Source organism: Octopus sinensis, linkage group LG16, assembly GCF_006345805.1.
Source record: "Octopus sinensis linkage group LG16, ASM634580v1, whole genome shotgun sequence".
NCBI lineage: Eukaryota > Metazoa > Mollusca > Cephalopoda > Octopoda > Octopodidae > Octopus > Octopus sinensis.
Window position 1 is genome coordinate 3,948,984 of NC_043012.1, and position 17,455 is coordinate 3,966,438.

The following is a 17,455-nucleotide window of genomic DNA, read 5'->3' on the forward strand; positions in this document are numbered from 1 at the left end:
TTCACTCGACTTTGTTTCCTCATGACTTTCAAAAAATGGATATGTTTTTTGATGAAAATTTCCTATAAATACCTTTTAAGCGGTGTAGGTAACGATTATTTAAGAATTTAAGTGAAAAAAAAAAATGATTGGTGGGCGTGCACACATACATAACTGATAAGCATCTCATAACTGTTTTCAAAATTTCAAGTCTTTTATGTGATGTATGCTAGTATGTATGTGTACGCGCCCCAATATATACACATACACACACACATATATATATATATATATATATTACGATGTAATCATAATGTACATAATCTGAAAAGTATTTGTAGAATCTTCCATTAAAAAATCCATTTTTCTGAAAGTTATGAGGAAACAAAGTTGGTGGGGGGGGGGGTTATGTCTAAAAGGCTTTTCGTAAGATTATGATTTTAGGATTACTAACCTCATAATTAGAGTGTATTTACAATATTTTAACGTGTACGTAGTTCCGGATTGGGTTCGAACTAGTTTGTTTCTAAACTTCAACATGTTTCAAAATGGGTAAATCAATGACTTATCTATTTCTGACTTTTTTTTAGAAAAACTATTTTCCCATTTCTGTTTTAGACCATCGGAAATTCCGATTGTTAAAAAAAATATTTTAATTTATTATTTATTGGCCATTCTCTATTATTGCACTGCTAACAATAAATATAACACTTCACCTTAAAAAAAAAATTTTTTTCAATTAAAGTGTCGGATTGATACCAGACAAAAAACTCGTTTATATCACTAAATATAATTTTTGTGAACTACATCCCGAATTTATTTAAGCCTTAGAAATTAAAAATGATCTGTTTACTCATCAGTAAAAGGAGGGAGGTAAAACAATTTTTCTTTAAAATCAGAACCTATGATGTTCAAAACATGAAAATTCGAACACCATTTTTAAAGAAAATAATTAGCTTGGGGAAAGATGAATGATTTTTTTAATACTTATGAGGCAATCACATATTCGTTTCGGTAATTCGAAAGAGCCACGTCGGTTTTTCACAATCCCCATTACCGCTGTTCTCGAATTACGCCGTTCCCCTCTCTATTTCATGTTTTGAGTGTGTGCATATAAAAATTTCCTTTACATGTTCTTTCCCAGATGACTCGTAGTGTATGTGTGTCTATATATATATTCTCTAGGCTCACAGTATAATCTTAAAAGCAACAAATCTGCTCCAATATAAATCAAAGCAGAAAAAAAGCTATTTGAACTGAACATATTCCGTTTGGTATATAATAAATAGATCAAAATATACAAAGAAAGATATGGCTTGCAACAGAATCTGACGTCTCGAGAACAAAGCCAGAAAATTGCGTAAGAATGTTAAGGGTTAAAAAAAATCTACCGGGAGTGATTTCGTCTGCTATTTTTCGATAAAATGAATACCTATATCACCGTTCATATATTAAAATCGATTTCTCATAATATTTTCAATTATATAAGCCGAAGAAAAAAACGAACCTGCATGAAATAATTATTGAATGTAAATAATTCAACTAAATGCAAATCGAAAACAAAAATTAATTCCAATTAGTAATGTTATCGACGTCAAAAAAAAAAAAAAAACGATCAATAAAACTCAGTATATTTATTTAGCTCAACCGAACAGGTCAATGACGGAGCTGTTCCTACTTTGATCAACCATTATTTTTTTTACCTTTTGAGAATCAAAGACATTTGATGTTGAGGAAGAGTTAGCTGTTATTACGAGCGACCAAACAGAAGTTCTTTCGATTAAATATTACTTGTGTTTTTGAAGCTGTTAAAAACGTAGCTAAACGAAACAAAATAAAAATCTTTTAATGAAAATCACCATGTTTACATGTTTCTCACTGGAAGTAATTTTAGGAATAATTATAACCAACAGAAAGAAGTATGAAACAGAAAACGAAATGTGTTTATTTAATTTCCAGCTTAGGCACATGGCCACAAATTTCATATACCGGGAAGTCTTTTGGCGTGTTCTTATTTTTTTTGGACATAGTGCGAGCTGACGAAATGAGCGTCAATGCGGTCGTTCGACATGCAAGAAATACCAACCAAATTATCCAAATTGGAAAATGTAATTCTAGATATTAAAAAAGGCAAGAAACCAACTTGGTTGGAAAGCCTTTGGTAATAGGTTTACTTGCTCATTCAGGCACGACTGAACAAGAATTTATTATTTATAGCCCTCCTTGTAAAAGAAGGGCAGTTTCAGACAATTCCATTTCTCCTGCACTGTCTTTTCCCAGATATTTACCCAAGAATATCGTATTTAAGAAAACATCTTTTTCTTAATTTTTAAACGTATATCAAGAAAATCATCTAGAAAGCCGTAAAAATCTTTGTGAATCTTTCGGTCTTTCACATAATAAAAACAATGCAATCGTTTACTAAATAATGTTTTCATAAATTCACATTTCCTAAGTGTGTTGCACAAATGTTTTTCTCTCGAATATTTAACGCGAATAATAGAAATACAAAAGCCAAAACCATATACAAGCATGAGGAAAATTCCTTTTGTCTCTCTCATATATATATATATATATATATATGAGAGAGAGAGAGAACTGCTACATTTGTTTTGATATCGGTAGATTTAATATTTTCAGGCATATCTAACTTCACTGAAATAATTTCTTGATGACCTTCATATCACACACCAACTATTAAATACTACTATAAAATCACTTTTGCATTATTTATTTTAAAAAGCTCATAATCCTGTTTAAGTACAATTTTAGCGCATCAAGTTGAATGAAAATTTATATATTTCTAAACTAGATTATATATTAAATAATCTGTTTGGTACATTGAAATTTTCAATACAATTTGTTACCGATTTTGCAAGCAATGCCGTGATCCGAGTTGTTATTGGCCTCAGGCCAATCTTGACTCAGCAGATTTATGAGGCGTAACAATCTGTTCTGTTTTTTTTTTAATACAAAGTTGCATTGTATCCTTCTTTAAGACGGCAGAGTGTGATTTAAATATTATTTATTTCTGCCTGATCGAGCGATCACTTGGAGGATGTTTCGTTGGTTCGTAAGTCTGAGCTGTCGTTATTAATAGTAAAACACCGTATTCAAGATTTTAGTAAATTGACTGCTTCCGGTAGCAGCCATTTCCATTCTCTGACGCAGTTCTTTTTTCAACCCTTGTAATCTAAAGTCTTCTAACTACGTAAAAAGAAATCAATGCTGCAAAATGGCAAATTGGTCGAGCGTCAGACAAAGTGGCATTTCATTACATCTTTTTATGTTTTGAGTTCAAATTTTCCGCAATCGATAAAATAAGTTTTGGACTCGGTCTTGTAAATTGTAATTAACTTGTAGAACTAATATTAATATTCATTTATTGGATGCAGTTGACCCAGTACTTATGAAAGACAAAGGGATGTAAACAAATACTACAAAGGTATTTTGTTAGTATGATGCAACAGTGATTGTATAATCCACCCGTCGTCACATTTAGATTAATAAACACAAATGTGTTAATTTATTAATTTACTAATCATATCCCGTCATAGATAGTGAGTTTAGGTTGTGAATTTTTCGTAGTGTTAAAACGGTGATTTGGAAACAATAAAAACACTCTGGAAACCTCTGGCATGAAAGAGTTTCGGATCTTTTCTTTTTGAACGGCAGACAATTTCTAATAAACTAAACACTTTAAAACTTTGTATACTGGTAGAATATGTCAAAATAAAACATTTTTTTCTCTTGGCTTTCTTGAGAAAATTGTAATTTGTTTGAATAACGTAGTTTAATTTTTCGAATTTTAACCAATCCTATGCTCTCTTTTGAGCTAAAATCATTTGCTGCGTCTAAAACTGAGACAACATCCTGTAACTAATCCTAAATTTTTTTTTTTAATTGTTACGCGTGTAAAAAAAACTAAAGCAATGGAATTAAATTAATTTAACAATTAAGAAAAAAAAATTAGGGTTAGGGGGAGGTTTAGGGTTAGTTACAGGATGTTGTCTCAGTTTTAGACGCAGCAAATGATTTTAGTTGAATGGAGGTAATCGATTGGTTAAAATTGCCGAAATGCTCGGATTTTCAGACGAAATATCTTACAAACTATTGAATTTTCTCAATAAAACCAAGAGAAAATGATGTTTTATAAATACATTCTACCAGTATACGAAGTTTAAAAGTGTTTAGTTAACTAGAAATTGTGTTGACATCTGCCGTTCAAAAGGAAAAGATCCAGAGTTTCTAGTTCCGTCTTTTCTAAAGATTTCAAGATATGAAAATAAGTGTTAACTAAACATTACGATCATACGCGAAAGTGGCATGGTCGAATGCTGCCTGCGTGGGTAAACACCGACAGACATTTTCCTACATTAGGCACAAGGGCTGAAATTTTGGCGAAAGGGAGCTAGTTGAGGACATCGAACCCAGTACTTAACTGCTTCTTATTTTATCGAAGCTGTAAAAGTGAAAGGCAAAGCCGACCTCGGCGGCATTTGAACTCAGAACATAAAGAGTTGAAAGAAATGCTGCTAGGCAATATGTCTGATGCGGTAACGAACGCGCAGCTGGCAGCCTTAACCGATCAACCTTATAGTGGTAACGAATAAAGTAAGGTAACGACAAGTGGAAGTGAACACATTCAAATGTTACAGAAGGGAGGTGATCGCAGGGAACGAGATGTCGGTACTAGTAGCGTAGACTGGACCCGGTTTGCGCAGACGCGCGAGCCAGACGTAGGCAGTCGATCCTACGAGCTGGCTGGCGCATGCACGATATATACTTGTATATACAAGTATATATCGTGCATGCGCCAGCAGCTCGTAGGATCGACTGCCTACGTCTGGCTCGCGCGTCTGCGCAAACCGGGTCCAGTCTACGCTACTAGTACCCGAGATATCGAGGAGTAACGCGTGACTGATGAAGGAGAAAAGCCGAGAGAAATGATTGGTGTGAGGTACGAGTTATTTCGGGAGACAGGTGCGATGGGGGGGGGCAGGTAGGTAGATTATCCCAGGGGTCCCTAATCACCGGGCCGCAGAGGAGGAATGAACTTTTAAATTTTATTCCTATTTTATTGATTATCGCTACCTGCAGGATGTTTTATGTATTATATACGTAATAATTAAATTATATATTTTATGCACATTATTGTATTTTGTCCATGCGCATGATTCCACTGTCCGTGGAAAAACCGTGTTGCATGAAACTGGTTTGAAGTGAAAAAGTTGAGGACCGTTGGGTTATCTGATCATTTCCAATATACTCAGCACCATTATAAGTGTGCGTGCTGGTGTGTATCATCATCATTTAACGCCCGTTTTCCATGAATTGGACAGCTTGACAGGGGCCGACAAGGCCAGGAGCCGCACCAGGTCTCACAGTCTGTTTTAGTTTGGTTTCTACGGCTAGATGCACTTCCTAACGTCACTTTACTCGTGCTTATACGCGACACCAACACTATATATATGTGCGCATATATATAGTGAAAATTTACAAAAAAAACCCCAAAAGACGGGTGTGTAAACGACAAACTGATGTATTAGTTTAACGTTCGGGAAGTGAGTCTTTTACGTTTCGAGCCAACGCTTTTCGAAGAAAGGAACACAGAAATAAACAAGGAGAGAAAATAGAAAAAAAAGTATAGCGGCTAGCGATCTATCATGGCGAATATATAATACTATCACTATGACCCGGCGTTGCTGGGTCATAGTGCTAGTGCATGCATATACAGCTGCGTGCGCACATACACGCGAGTACTGTCCAAATCTCTGACCAATCACATACAGCTAGCTGGCATTCAATTGGCGTATCAAGTTTCGGGCATTTTGATTGGGTTTTGGATAGAAAATTCACCAAAAATCACTTCTATTGATTTTTTTAATGGCTTTGCGGGGTGACTGGGGAAATGTGAAGATGTGCACGACCACCCTTGGACGGTTTTGAATGACCATAGAAAGTGCGAGCTCTCTAACTGAAAAATTGTTGATTTGTATAAAGGACACACACGCAGACATGTTGCCGTTTATATATAGAGAGATATAGGAAATGCATTTACCAAATCAACATTTCTGATAATTCGTTTTGAACTGAAAATATGGACACGGTTGTGTAATTCAGAAGCTCGCTTTCCAATCACGTGCTTTTGAGTTAAGACTCATTGCCTGGCGTCCAACCCATGCTAGCATGGAAAACGGACGCTAAACGATGATGATAATGATGATGATGCCTGGCATCTTGCGACAAGTGTTTTCTACTTTAGCCTCCAATGCCTTGCAGATGATTTTGGTAGGTGGAAACTGTGTAGAAGCCCGTATACAAAACGCCTATGTATTGCTAATTAACTCAAAAGAAATCCATCTTAAAAACCAAGTACAGACTATGTAAGACAGCTACAGTAACCTTACAGAAAAATATAATATTGTAAAAAAAGAAAAAAAATCATAACCATAAATCAGTTCCACCGCCGATGTTATGATATAGATTTTGATTTAATTGAGTGTAAAGACTTGTAGAATTAGAACCGCAACTGCTCAAAAATAATTTAAAAGATGTGAAATAAAGAATATTACCTGCCGCAATTTACCACTCCACAACATAAACAAATCCAGGGACTTTTTTCTGTTTTACACACTGAAAGCAAAATAAACAAAAAATGTTAAGTTGGAGATATAACAAACATTGAAACGAAGTTAAATACATTTATTGCAGAGAGGAGGAAACAAAACCAGAGAACTGAAAGCATCTGCGTCACTAGTAGTCATAACAATAACGGCATAATGACCTTACATATTAAATACGAAACATGATGTAATTTAGAGAGGAAGGGAAATTAGAATTTGTGGCATTTATGCTTTTCCCAAGAAAATTAACAGTGAAAGTGAAGTGAGAAACCAGGCCGTCGTTTGTCTCGACTCACTGCTTGAAGATGTCTCTTGCTCCAAGCATTTTACTTGTTCAAGCATATAAGATAATTATAATTTGTTAATTCGGCATAAAATGTTTTTTAAAAAAATTTGAGAACGGAAGCTTTGTGACGTACATTATTAATGGATATTGGAAGAGAAAGAAGAAAAAAATTTAATAATCCTTCGTTCGCCTCAAGAATCTCAACCTAACACGGCTTAAAAACAATGCCGATTTCTCTGCTCAGAACAAGACGAGAAGGCTAGGCTATTATGAAAGGAAACATACAAGTTATTAAGGAAATATTGGGATAAGCTACGGTTTCAGACATAAAACATTCAATTGAAGCCGAAAAAACACTGGAACATTTCCAAATAACAACAGTAGTTTCTACACAGCAGGAAAACCTACTAAATAACACTATAATAATAATAATAGTAATAATAGCAAAATCACCAGAGGACCTCAATATATTATGTCATAGAGTTCTATTCCTTAAAATCACTAACAAAAAGAGCATTGAAGACAGTGGTTCAATATTTTATGAAACTTGATTGAACTAAACACTAATATCACACCAACCCAGCTCTGACGTATAAAAGAATATTAAAGCATCTTAAACCTTTTCACTAGTTTTATAAATGAAACACCAATAGTGCTGACAGACGACACATCATATGAAAATGCTGTTGAAATAAAATCCATTCACCATCACTCCAGTAAGAGAAAGAAAGAGAAAAGCTACATAAAGTATATTTGGAATGAAAAAATAAAAAAAAAGGAAAATCATGTTTGGTGGAATAAAATAAAACCCGCTTTTCAACTTTTAGTAGTGTTTGTTGGGTTGTCTAGGATTTCGAGTGGCATCAAGTAATGATGGCAATAGGGTTAAGGAAGTATAATAAACAGCTTGGATTGAAAATCTGAGATATAATCAATCATAAAAAGAAGCAAGAGTTTTTTTTTTTTTCGTGTTTTTATATTTATTCCTGGCTTATAAATTCTTTCAAAGCTAGTCTATCCTGCAAGATCAACACTGCATATCTAGTTAGTGTATTATATCAGGTTTCAAACGTGATGCTTTTCAACATTTAGAATGAAAGAAACATGTTCAATACGAATGATGCATAATAAACTATACATAAAACAAGCCTTTAGAAAAAAGATGAATGCCGTTACATGGTACGTTTTTTCACGCTTCTAAATAAAGACGGTCGTCTTAAACAAGAGATTCTTTTATTTAAGGAATGCCTTTGGTTTGATAAAATTCAATATATTGCTGGTAATTTTATACCTCTACATAATTCACTAGAACCCCCCCCCAGTTAAATACCCCTCAAACCATATACCCTACCATCTTTGAAAAGGACATTAGATACACTATATTTGGGGGGGGGGCATGGCCACGGTTGGAATGTCTTTGATCATAGGTTTGCTCGATGAGGGCTGACATGGAATTGAGCAAAAACAATATTCACAACACAATGAAGTTTGATATCTGAACTGTTTCCCCCCACAACCACCCCCGCCTGCCCTTTGCACCAATGCCGGACGAAATGCCATAATACGAGATGGTGACGTTTACAAAATAAAAGTATGAATCTACTTTATCGCTCACGAATAATAAATGTCGCTCGCGAGTAAAGGGATGGTGGTCCATAGTTTAATATAAATGTTTATCCTATCCAAGTCGGACTTGATCCAGGAGAGTAAAACCAAAGGCATTCCAGCTTGACAATACCCTTTTATTTAATTAATTAATTTATTTGTAAGGTATATCTTGACCACCAGATTCGACTAGTCTTTTTAGTAGGCCAAGCAACGCGCAAAAAGCTTTGTTGTTGGTTCAATAATATATATTTTATAATGTATCTAGATTAGTGTTTCATTAATGTTCAATCTTTGTAGATATCGACTCAGCTTTTCAACTTCCCAGAGCTGATTTAAAAAAAAAAAAAAAAAAAAGCAACATTAACATTCCCAGTCAGCAAAAATGGCCGTAAGACCGACTAAATAACGACACTGCGATAAACTTTCCCTCGGAAGAACTTCAAAGGATTTTAAGCTTGGATCATTAAAGATCAAGAGTATATTTAATACCAGATACATTATTTTTTAATATCAATACAAAATCACAAATACAAATATATGAGGGAACAGTTATTTTCACTTAACTGAATTGACCCCAATAATTAAATAGATGGTTATTTTAATGACTTTGACGGTAATTGAACTCAGAAACAAAACTAAATAATCTAATGCCTTTATCAACTATATTTCACCTCATTAAATGATACTAAGAATAAATCCATCAACGATGCAAATCAAATCTAATTAATGGTTGTATACAGTGCCATGTGGAAGAATTCAAAAACAGAGGAAGTCATACGTTTATATCCAAAAGTGTCCAATGAAACCTCTAGTGCGCTCTGGGTTGGCTAAAGAAGGTTCACGTTGCGTGCATGTATGTACACATGTACACACACACACGTGTAGTCTACAGGATTATAGATATACCATAGTTATTTAATACCTAGTGCGAAATCGGTTGGCAAGAACGGCTGAAATGGATCTATGGTACTGCATACTTTTATTAATATACCCACTCTGTTGAGAAATATACAAGTGCATATTTTTAATGATTTTATGGATTCTTAGACGACTCTGTGTGTGTGTGTGTGTGTGTGTGAACATCATTATCATCCTTTCCAAACAAGCACAACTCCATAATTTTGTCTTACATGTCTACTGCAAACTAAAACATCTTAATAAATATGTGTGTGTGTGCTTGTTTTAAGCGTGAGTGAATTCATATTGAAATGAAATCACCAACTTAGTAAGAAGCTAAGCTGGATGAGTAGAAAGACACAAAATGAAAGAGATATAGACAAAGAAAAATACAAGTGATGAATAATACATCTTAATGGAGGAGAATGATCCGTCTAGAAGTTGATGCCTTTTCTGATCCCATAATAATTTATTCAAAGGTATTTATTTATATTCATCAATGCCCAACAGTACAAATCAATTAAAAACTTATCAACATTTCCCTATCTGTCAGCATTAATTCAGCTAAAATAATATAGTTTTCCAGATTTACTTGGAACAGATAAACAAGACAATAATATACATAGAAACAGACAGCTTTTAACATCATTTCCCTTGATTACTAAAAATCGCGAGCCTTAAATTTAAGAAGTCCGTTTAATTATTTCGCTTTCTTCAAGTATCATCGTATAACCCTGATGGATTTAGTACAGTTTTGATCTGTTAATAAATAAATCAATCGAGTACAGAATATCGATGTGACAGTGCCTAGTTAAGTTTTAAAATAGAGGATTTCTTAAAAGATTAATGTTATTTGTTAGACTAGGTTCCTTGGCATGGGCAGAAACAGCACCTATGAAGGGCGTTGTGAGATCACATTGGGATTTGGGGGTTTAGAGAATGGTCTGATTTTAGCAATAAAATATTTAACTCAGATTCACTATTTCTATTTTTAATTAAATCGTTACGAATAGGACATTGAGATCAATGAACAGAAAGAAACATGACTGGTGCTGAGCCAAGTGTCTGTCTTCTGCTATAGGTTCGGGCCGACCAAAGCCTTGTGAGTGGATTTGGTAGACGGAAACTGAAAGGAGACCGTCGTGTATGTATGTATATATAAGTGCACGCGCGCGCGTGTACCCACAATCGCCTGACAACCGGCGTTGGTTTGTTTACGTCCCTGTGACTTAGCGATTCGACGAAGGTCACTGATAGAATAAGTACTGTACTGGATCAATTCGTTCGACTAAAATTCTTCAAGACGGTGCTCCAGCATGGCCGCAGTCTAATGACTGAAACAAGTAAAAGATATAAGTACTTGGCTTTAGTAATTTCCATTAAAAAATAAAATCAACTCAGATACACAAGTTCATACAAATATCTAAACGAAGCCAGAGGCTGGATTGGATATTATTAAGAGCATGAACAAACTACTGCGCAAAATTACGTTCTGTTTTATTAAAACAATCTCTTTTTACGTCATCCAGTGAAAGTCGCACTGAATTACATTAAGATGAAGTGCTGATTGAGAACATTGATTGGCATTGATTGAACAGATTTATGATCAAAGGCATTGTACCTATCACCATCTCATCGTTTTGAAAGTGAGTATAGGAAAACATTATCCAACAATGAGATTTGGCTGTTGTTTCTAGCATGTCTAGCGGCCATGTAGAGGCTTTCTCGTTGGCCCGTAAAGGATAAATGTATTTCAGACAAGCAATTCATCCATTAAGAAATAAGATCTGCAAAGAATATGTAAAAAAAAGAAGAAGAAAATGATACTAGCTATCTTTCTTTAATGATTTCTCTTCCAGATTAAATTTCAGCTTGGCCAGTGTCCAAATAATATAACTGACAGTTTTAGGGGATCTTCCTACTCATTCTCTCTCCTCTGCCTTGAAGTTCATGATACCAACAAATTTCCCACCATCGTGGCCAGAACAATAAAAATTCGGCAGTCAGCAACAAAAAAACAAGCTCCAACTGTTTTTAGATAGCAGCCAAAATCGCCCTCATTTACACTCCATGTTTAAAAAATGTGTGTGTGGGGGGGGGGAAGACACATTGTAAATTGCGGTCCAGTATTTATAGGTTGGAATGCCTTTGATTATGGATCAACTCAATGAGAGCTGACTCGGAGCTGAAGAAACCAAATAATTTATCTTAGAAACCAAGCAACAAGAATAACAATGAACAAAAAACTCTCAAAAGACTAAATTTCAAGAGGCAAACCATCTACTTTTCTGCTCCAAGATAAACCATAAGAATGAGAACAAATTGTTGATATTAAGGCCCGATTGCACAGACAAATGGTTAAATACACTCATATGGTGTACATCCATCCCCTTAGTGTGTTTAGAATATTTTCATTATTTGAATTGAACTTAGAAGCTCACTAAGGTTTTATTAGTTATACACACAGCAGACTTCCTGAAAGTTTCTGTCAGCTTACAAGGTGTGTGTCATTCCGTTATTAAGAACGTAGGGTGTGCTTTCTGACAGATTTGGTAGCTATTTTAAACAGGTCGAGCAACCGCATAGTGTAATGATTCCTAACATTTTTTACAGTTTGCACCTCCTGGAAATTTTTGATTAATTTTTGCACTCCATACAAAGTAGGAGATGAAAATGTAAATTTCCTAGTATAACTAATTTATTTTTAAATTGAGCCAGTTATACAGTGCAGTGCAATAATAAAGTCTTTGGTGCGTTTAAAATTATTTTTAAGAGCAAGTTAATAATCTTATTCTGATTTTAATAAAGTGTAATATATACTTTTCCTCTTAGTCGCACTCACTGAAATGACATCTTACAGAAGCTGGTTAGGCAGGAACTTTGGTGGAGAGGCTTCCTAAGATGAAAATGTGACATATTTGATCACATTGCAAATTAAAATTTAAGCTTACCCCAAATCAAGTGTGCTCCTGTAAGAGAGAATATTAAGGCATAACAATTCTTCCTGGATATATTTTATCCACGTGGAAGAGAAGGGAGCTTATAGATCAGAGTGAAAGCTATGCAATGTAAAACCCCCTTGTTGGTAAGCAAACAGCCTGGGAATATGAAATGAGAAGAGAGAGAGGGAAACTGTATATGAAAACAAAAGCAATAAACAAGTAAATGATTGAAATAGAAAAGGCAATAATAATAATAGTAATAATCCTTTCTGCTAAAGGCACAAGGCATAACATTTTTGGCGGGAGGACTAGTCGATTACATCGACCCCAGTGCTCAACTGATACTTATTTTATCGATACCTACAGGATAAAAAGTAAATTGTACAGGCGTTATTTGAACTCAGACCGTAAGGACGGACGAAATGCAGCTAAGCATTACGCCCGGCATGCTAACGACTGTGCCAGCTCGCCGCCTTACCAATAATAATAATAATATTGCTTTCAGATTTTGGTACAAGGCCAGTAAGTTAGGGGGAAGGGATAAGTCAATTACATCGACCCAGTGCTCAACTGGTTCTCATTTTATCGATTCTAAAGGATGAAAGGCAAAGTCGATCTCGGCGGAGTTTGAACTCAGAACACGAAGACGGACGAAATGCCTCTAACGAACGATTCGGCCAGCTCGCCGCTTTACTAATAATAATAATAATAATAATGTTCGGATATACTTGAAAGTATATGTAGTAGTTGTTTAGCTCAAGGTCAACAAACCCTGATCAAAGTATCTATTCTCACACACTCACCCCAGGTATTGTAAAGCCCGGACATTTTCCAGTATGTCCCCCACCAATTTTTGTTTCAAGATTGCAGGGCGTAATTTGAGACATTTGGCTGTTGTTTCTAACAGGTCGAACGACAACGTAGTGACACCCTCGACACGTGTTTACTAAATTATAATCTTAGTATTTTAATGTCATAAAAAAAAAATTATATATATATATATATATATATATATATATATATATATATATATATATAAGGACATGAACGGTTAAGTCGTCGCGGTCCTGTTATTTAATTCCAGGTCAGCTCTGATACGACCGACCTATCTATGAGCAAAGCGATTCCAGCCATGACCATCATCATCGCATGACATTTTAGAGCTATGTCGAAACTTGTATTATCCAATGCGTTCTTTTCTTAGTCAAGACGACAGAATGACGTTTTAGGGTAAGTTGGTTGCTATTTCTACAGGTCAAGCGATCGTGTGGAAGCTCCCTTGTACGTGTTTATTGTTCAGCCGAGATCGAGATCTATGATCACAGACATTCCAACCGTGACATCTTGCCGTTTTAGAGATTATATGTAGGACTACATTATCTAATATGTTCTTTATCTAAGACGGGGGTGATTTAAGGGAGATTTGGCTATTTCTTTCTAGCATGTTGAGAAACTATATTAGAAGCACCTCACTGTATACGTTGCTGTTGGTCAGCACTGGCCGAGAATGCGGGAAGACAGCTGATAAAACATTTTTGCCATTCTGAACTCTGACGAAAGTATTCCAATCGTGGCCATCCTATCTTTTTTAAGGATAATATGGGACTACATTATCTAATGCGTCTTTTCTATATTTAAAACAGGAGGGTGCGAGTTGGAGATTTGACTGCTATCTCTAGAATGTCGAGCGACCGCGTTGAGGCTCCCTCGCTAGCTTGCTGTTGTATGTGTTTTAATAGATGGCGTCGGTTATGAGATAAAGGAAGGGTTTCCTTGGTGGGGAGTCAGTGACCGAATGTTCGTTTTAATTTAGACCAGCTGAAGGTAGTCGACCAACTGAGCTTGTTGGGTTTTAACATAGATTTTGTTTTTATTTTTCACTAGAATTGTCTAGTTGTTATAAACGTGTAATTAATTATCAATATTTTTTTAATAGATAATGGAAACAACGAAACGGTAATTATAACAACGAGCCTCTATATGATTGTCCAACATGCTAGAAATAACAGCCAGATTTCTTTTCCTACCGTTTTAAAACACATTGGATTATAATGTTGTCCTAATAATACACTATCTGAAATTTTTAAAAAATGAGATGGTCATGGCTGGAAAGGAGCTAAACGACATCAGCAACGTTATCAAACAAATATATTCATTTTCTATTTTAGCCTTCATTTAAATACACAAATCAATAATTAAATGCTAATAAGACAGCCTAAATATATGTATAATGAGAAAATAAATTCTCTTGGCTTGAAGACAATCTAAAAGGCAAGCAAGCTAGCTAAGCGTGGTAGAGGGGAAAAGGATAGTTGGGGCCATTTTGTCCAACGAGAACCCCCTGAGGGGGGACAATGACTCACTAAAGTTCATAAAAGAATAAGGAAGAGGGGAAAAAGGAAATCAAGAAGAAAAATGTAAGCGGGACTATATAAAGTGTGTGAATAAGGTAGCAAGCTAGCTTTATCCTTTTTAACTGTCATCCTGATGTCAAAATTACTGTCCACTTGCCAACAGTAGATATACACATTAAACAATCCTAATTAATTAATTAATTAGCTATACGCATGCATTAAATTAGACGAAAATTTAATTTTTACCCCGTGATATTTCAAAAATATAATTAATTCCAATTACTGCTTAAAACTTTTTTTTTTAAATCTTACTTAGAATCGTAACCGAATCGTGAAAATAATCAACACAAAATTGATCTCCATTAAAAAATAAAAACCAAATTTAATCAAATTAAATTAAAAACACAACGAAATAAACGAAGAGGCATGTGTACATTTCGTGTTGTTGTACAGGTATTATTAATTGGTGAACTGTAAAAATGGAATAAATAAACAAGGGAGGATTTTAACGATTACACCGTTTCCCAATATTTCAAAACAGTGCGAAGCGTTCTTTGTTATTCCTGAATCCTTCTTACACTTCTCAAAACTTATTACTTTCTCTATTTCTAGCATAATAAAGACGAAAGATCGCCGAAATTCGTTATATTGGAAATGATCAAATTAGCCACTGATAATTAGGAAACCATCTATCTATTTATATATATATAAGAGTGAATTAAATTATCTCTTCTGTTATTCAAAGGCTTAATTGTTAGCAGTAATGATGAAGAAATAACATTCCAAAAGATTTTGTTTCAATCATCCATAGCGGTTGTTTAAAAAAATCTTTCACGTGTAACAAACAAACATACTAAATAAAAAAATTAAAAACTGTTAAAAGAAAAAAGATAGATTATTACAAACATAGAATGGGTATTTTATATAAGTTTAAAAATAAATTGAAATAATTTTTTTAAAAAGGGGGAAAGCGATCGAAAGAGGAGAAACAACAATAATAATAATAATGATAATAATCAGGGTGATGATGATGATGATGATGATGATGACGAAGAAGAACAATGAAATAAGGGAGATTTCGTAAATTTAAAGATTCGGTGAAATGAATGTTGCAGTTAGCACATGTCTAAAGTTGGTTGGAATGTCTAGTAATGAAATTAATGAAGCATAACATGAGAGATGTCAAGAGGAAATGTTTAAGCCGGTTGTTCCACCAGTCACACACATAATAATAATAATAATAAGGCTATGATAGTGATGGTGGTGGCAGTGCTCAGTATTTAGGGAATTATTTTAATGTCAGGCTTGGGATCTTGCTACAAAACAAAGGCTTGCGGTTTTTTTTTTTTTTGACACTTTACCTGAACAAGTAAACTGCTGGGGAAGGTTTTCTGACTTTACAGAGGGCGCCGTGATTTTTGCACTTTCCTCAAGATGCGGACACTCCATTTATACGTAGATTTCACGATCAAGTATCCAGTTTGTGTTGTTTTGCGGGAGGGGGGGACGCTTTTTTTTTTTTAACTTTCAAAAATCTTAAAGAGAATCGCAATCCTCTTTCACAGTCTATATGTACATATTTATATGTATAAACATACATATATACATATATGTGTATGCGTGTGTAAATATAACGTAAACCTTCTTGAATCAACTACCTCCCGGTCATGTACGTACAGCCTCCACCTCTTCACTCGGGTCAACGGGAGTGAGAATAATGCGCATATGACTAACACTAAAGTATTTCTTTAAAAAGAAAATTATTAACAGCTTGAATTTCTGTTAAGAACGAATGTTTAAATATTCTTATTATTATTAAGCAGTTCCATTGTAACTATCAGATAGTTTTTTCGTCGGTTTTACTTTTCAGGATTTTAGTGTCGACACCGATCTAGACTATTGTGCGGATAAACTTGTTTGCGCGGTACGTTCGCCGCCGTCTTAGCGGGTCATGTGATTTATCTGCTACATTGATGTTAAAACACTCAGTCTTCTTCCGTCTTTCTGTCTTTACGTTTGTTTGTGATTTCATCTTACTCTCTCGATCCTGCTACTTCCCTCTTATTTCTTTCACTCTTCACTGGATTTTACTCTTTATTCATCATCAGTTCTATCGACAAGGCATGTCTTGGAATCAAATATTAAAAAAAAAGATGACGAATATTGACTTTTCTGAAAAAGTAGTCGTTTCTATGTTTACCAAGATTTAATATTTTTTGTTAATCTTTATTTTATAGTTAAACGAATTAGAATTTACTTTCTGGGACAAAACTACTCGCATACTTTTCATTATATGAAGTGAAAGACGATAAACTATTATTTTTCAAGCACATTCTTACGGATACAAAATTACGGAGGTCCTACAACACAAACAACCATCATGCGTCTTGGACTTGCTACTCGTACGACTGTGTATGCGATTAAAACCCTTGAAGCCATACAGGTTATTGCTAAGAATTGTAAGCTAATTCACCCTGCTCGTACCATGCCTGATTCGTGGGCATGTATTCAGCGGTGTGTATGCCGTCGATTAATTCGAAATTCCTATACATACAATCAATACAATGTGGACTGTAGTTTAATTAACCATGCCGACATGGATGGCAACGTGTGGTACCATCACATTTGCAAGAATAAAAAGTCGATTCGTCATGGAAGCTGATTTGGCAACGGTAAAAATCTGTTAATTTGCTGTTGGTCCTACGACTTCCCATAGAAAGACATTGCCAGGGAATCGGATATACAAACGAGGTGCGTCGGTTG

General features: G+C 34.8%; 1 protein-coding gene across 3 annotated transcripts in view; it reads right to left on the minus strand.

Annotated features, from left to right (window-relative positions):
• LOC115220413 (ubiquitin carboxyl-terminal hydrolase 3-like) overlaps positions 1 to 16,659 on the minus strand; it is a 116,306-nt gene extending 99,647 nt beyond the window's left edge. For 2 of the 3 annotated variants that reach the window (XR_005002408.1, XM_029790534.2), the window contains exons 1-2: positions 16,054 to 16,650; positions 6,555 to 6,615 (exon numbers count right to left, since the gene is read on the minus strand). Coding sequence is in view for 2 of the 3 variants with exons in the window: in XM_029790534.2 (XP_029646394.1) it covers positions 6,555 to 6,615; positions 16,054 to 16,141 (149 nt within the window). In the remaining variant the exon portion in view is untranslated. Of the gene's footprint in view, positions 1 to 6,554; positions 6,616 to 16,053 lie in introns of all 3 variants that reach the window. The other variant, XM_029790535.2, reaches the window with a different exon arrangement.
• Positions 16,660 to 17,455: the final 796 nt, after the last annotated feature.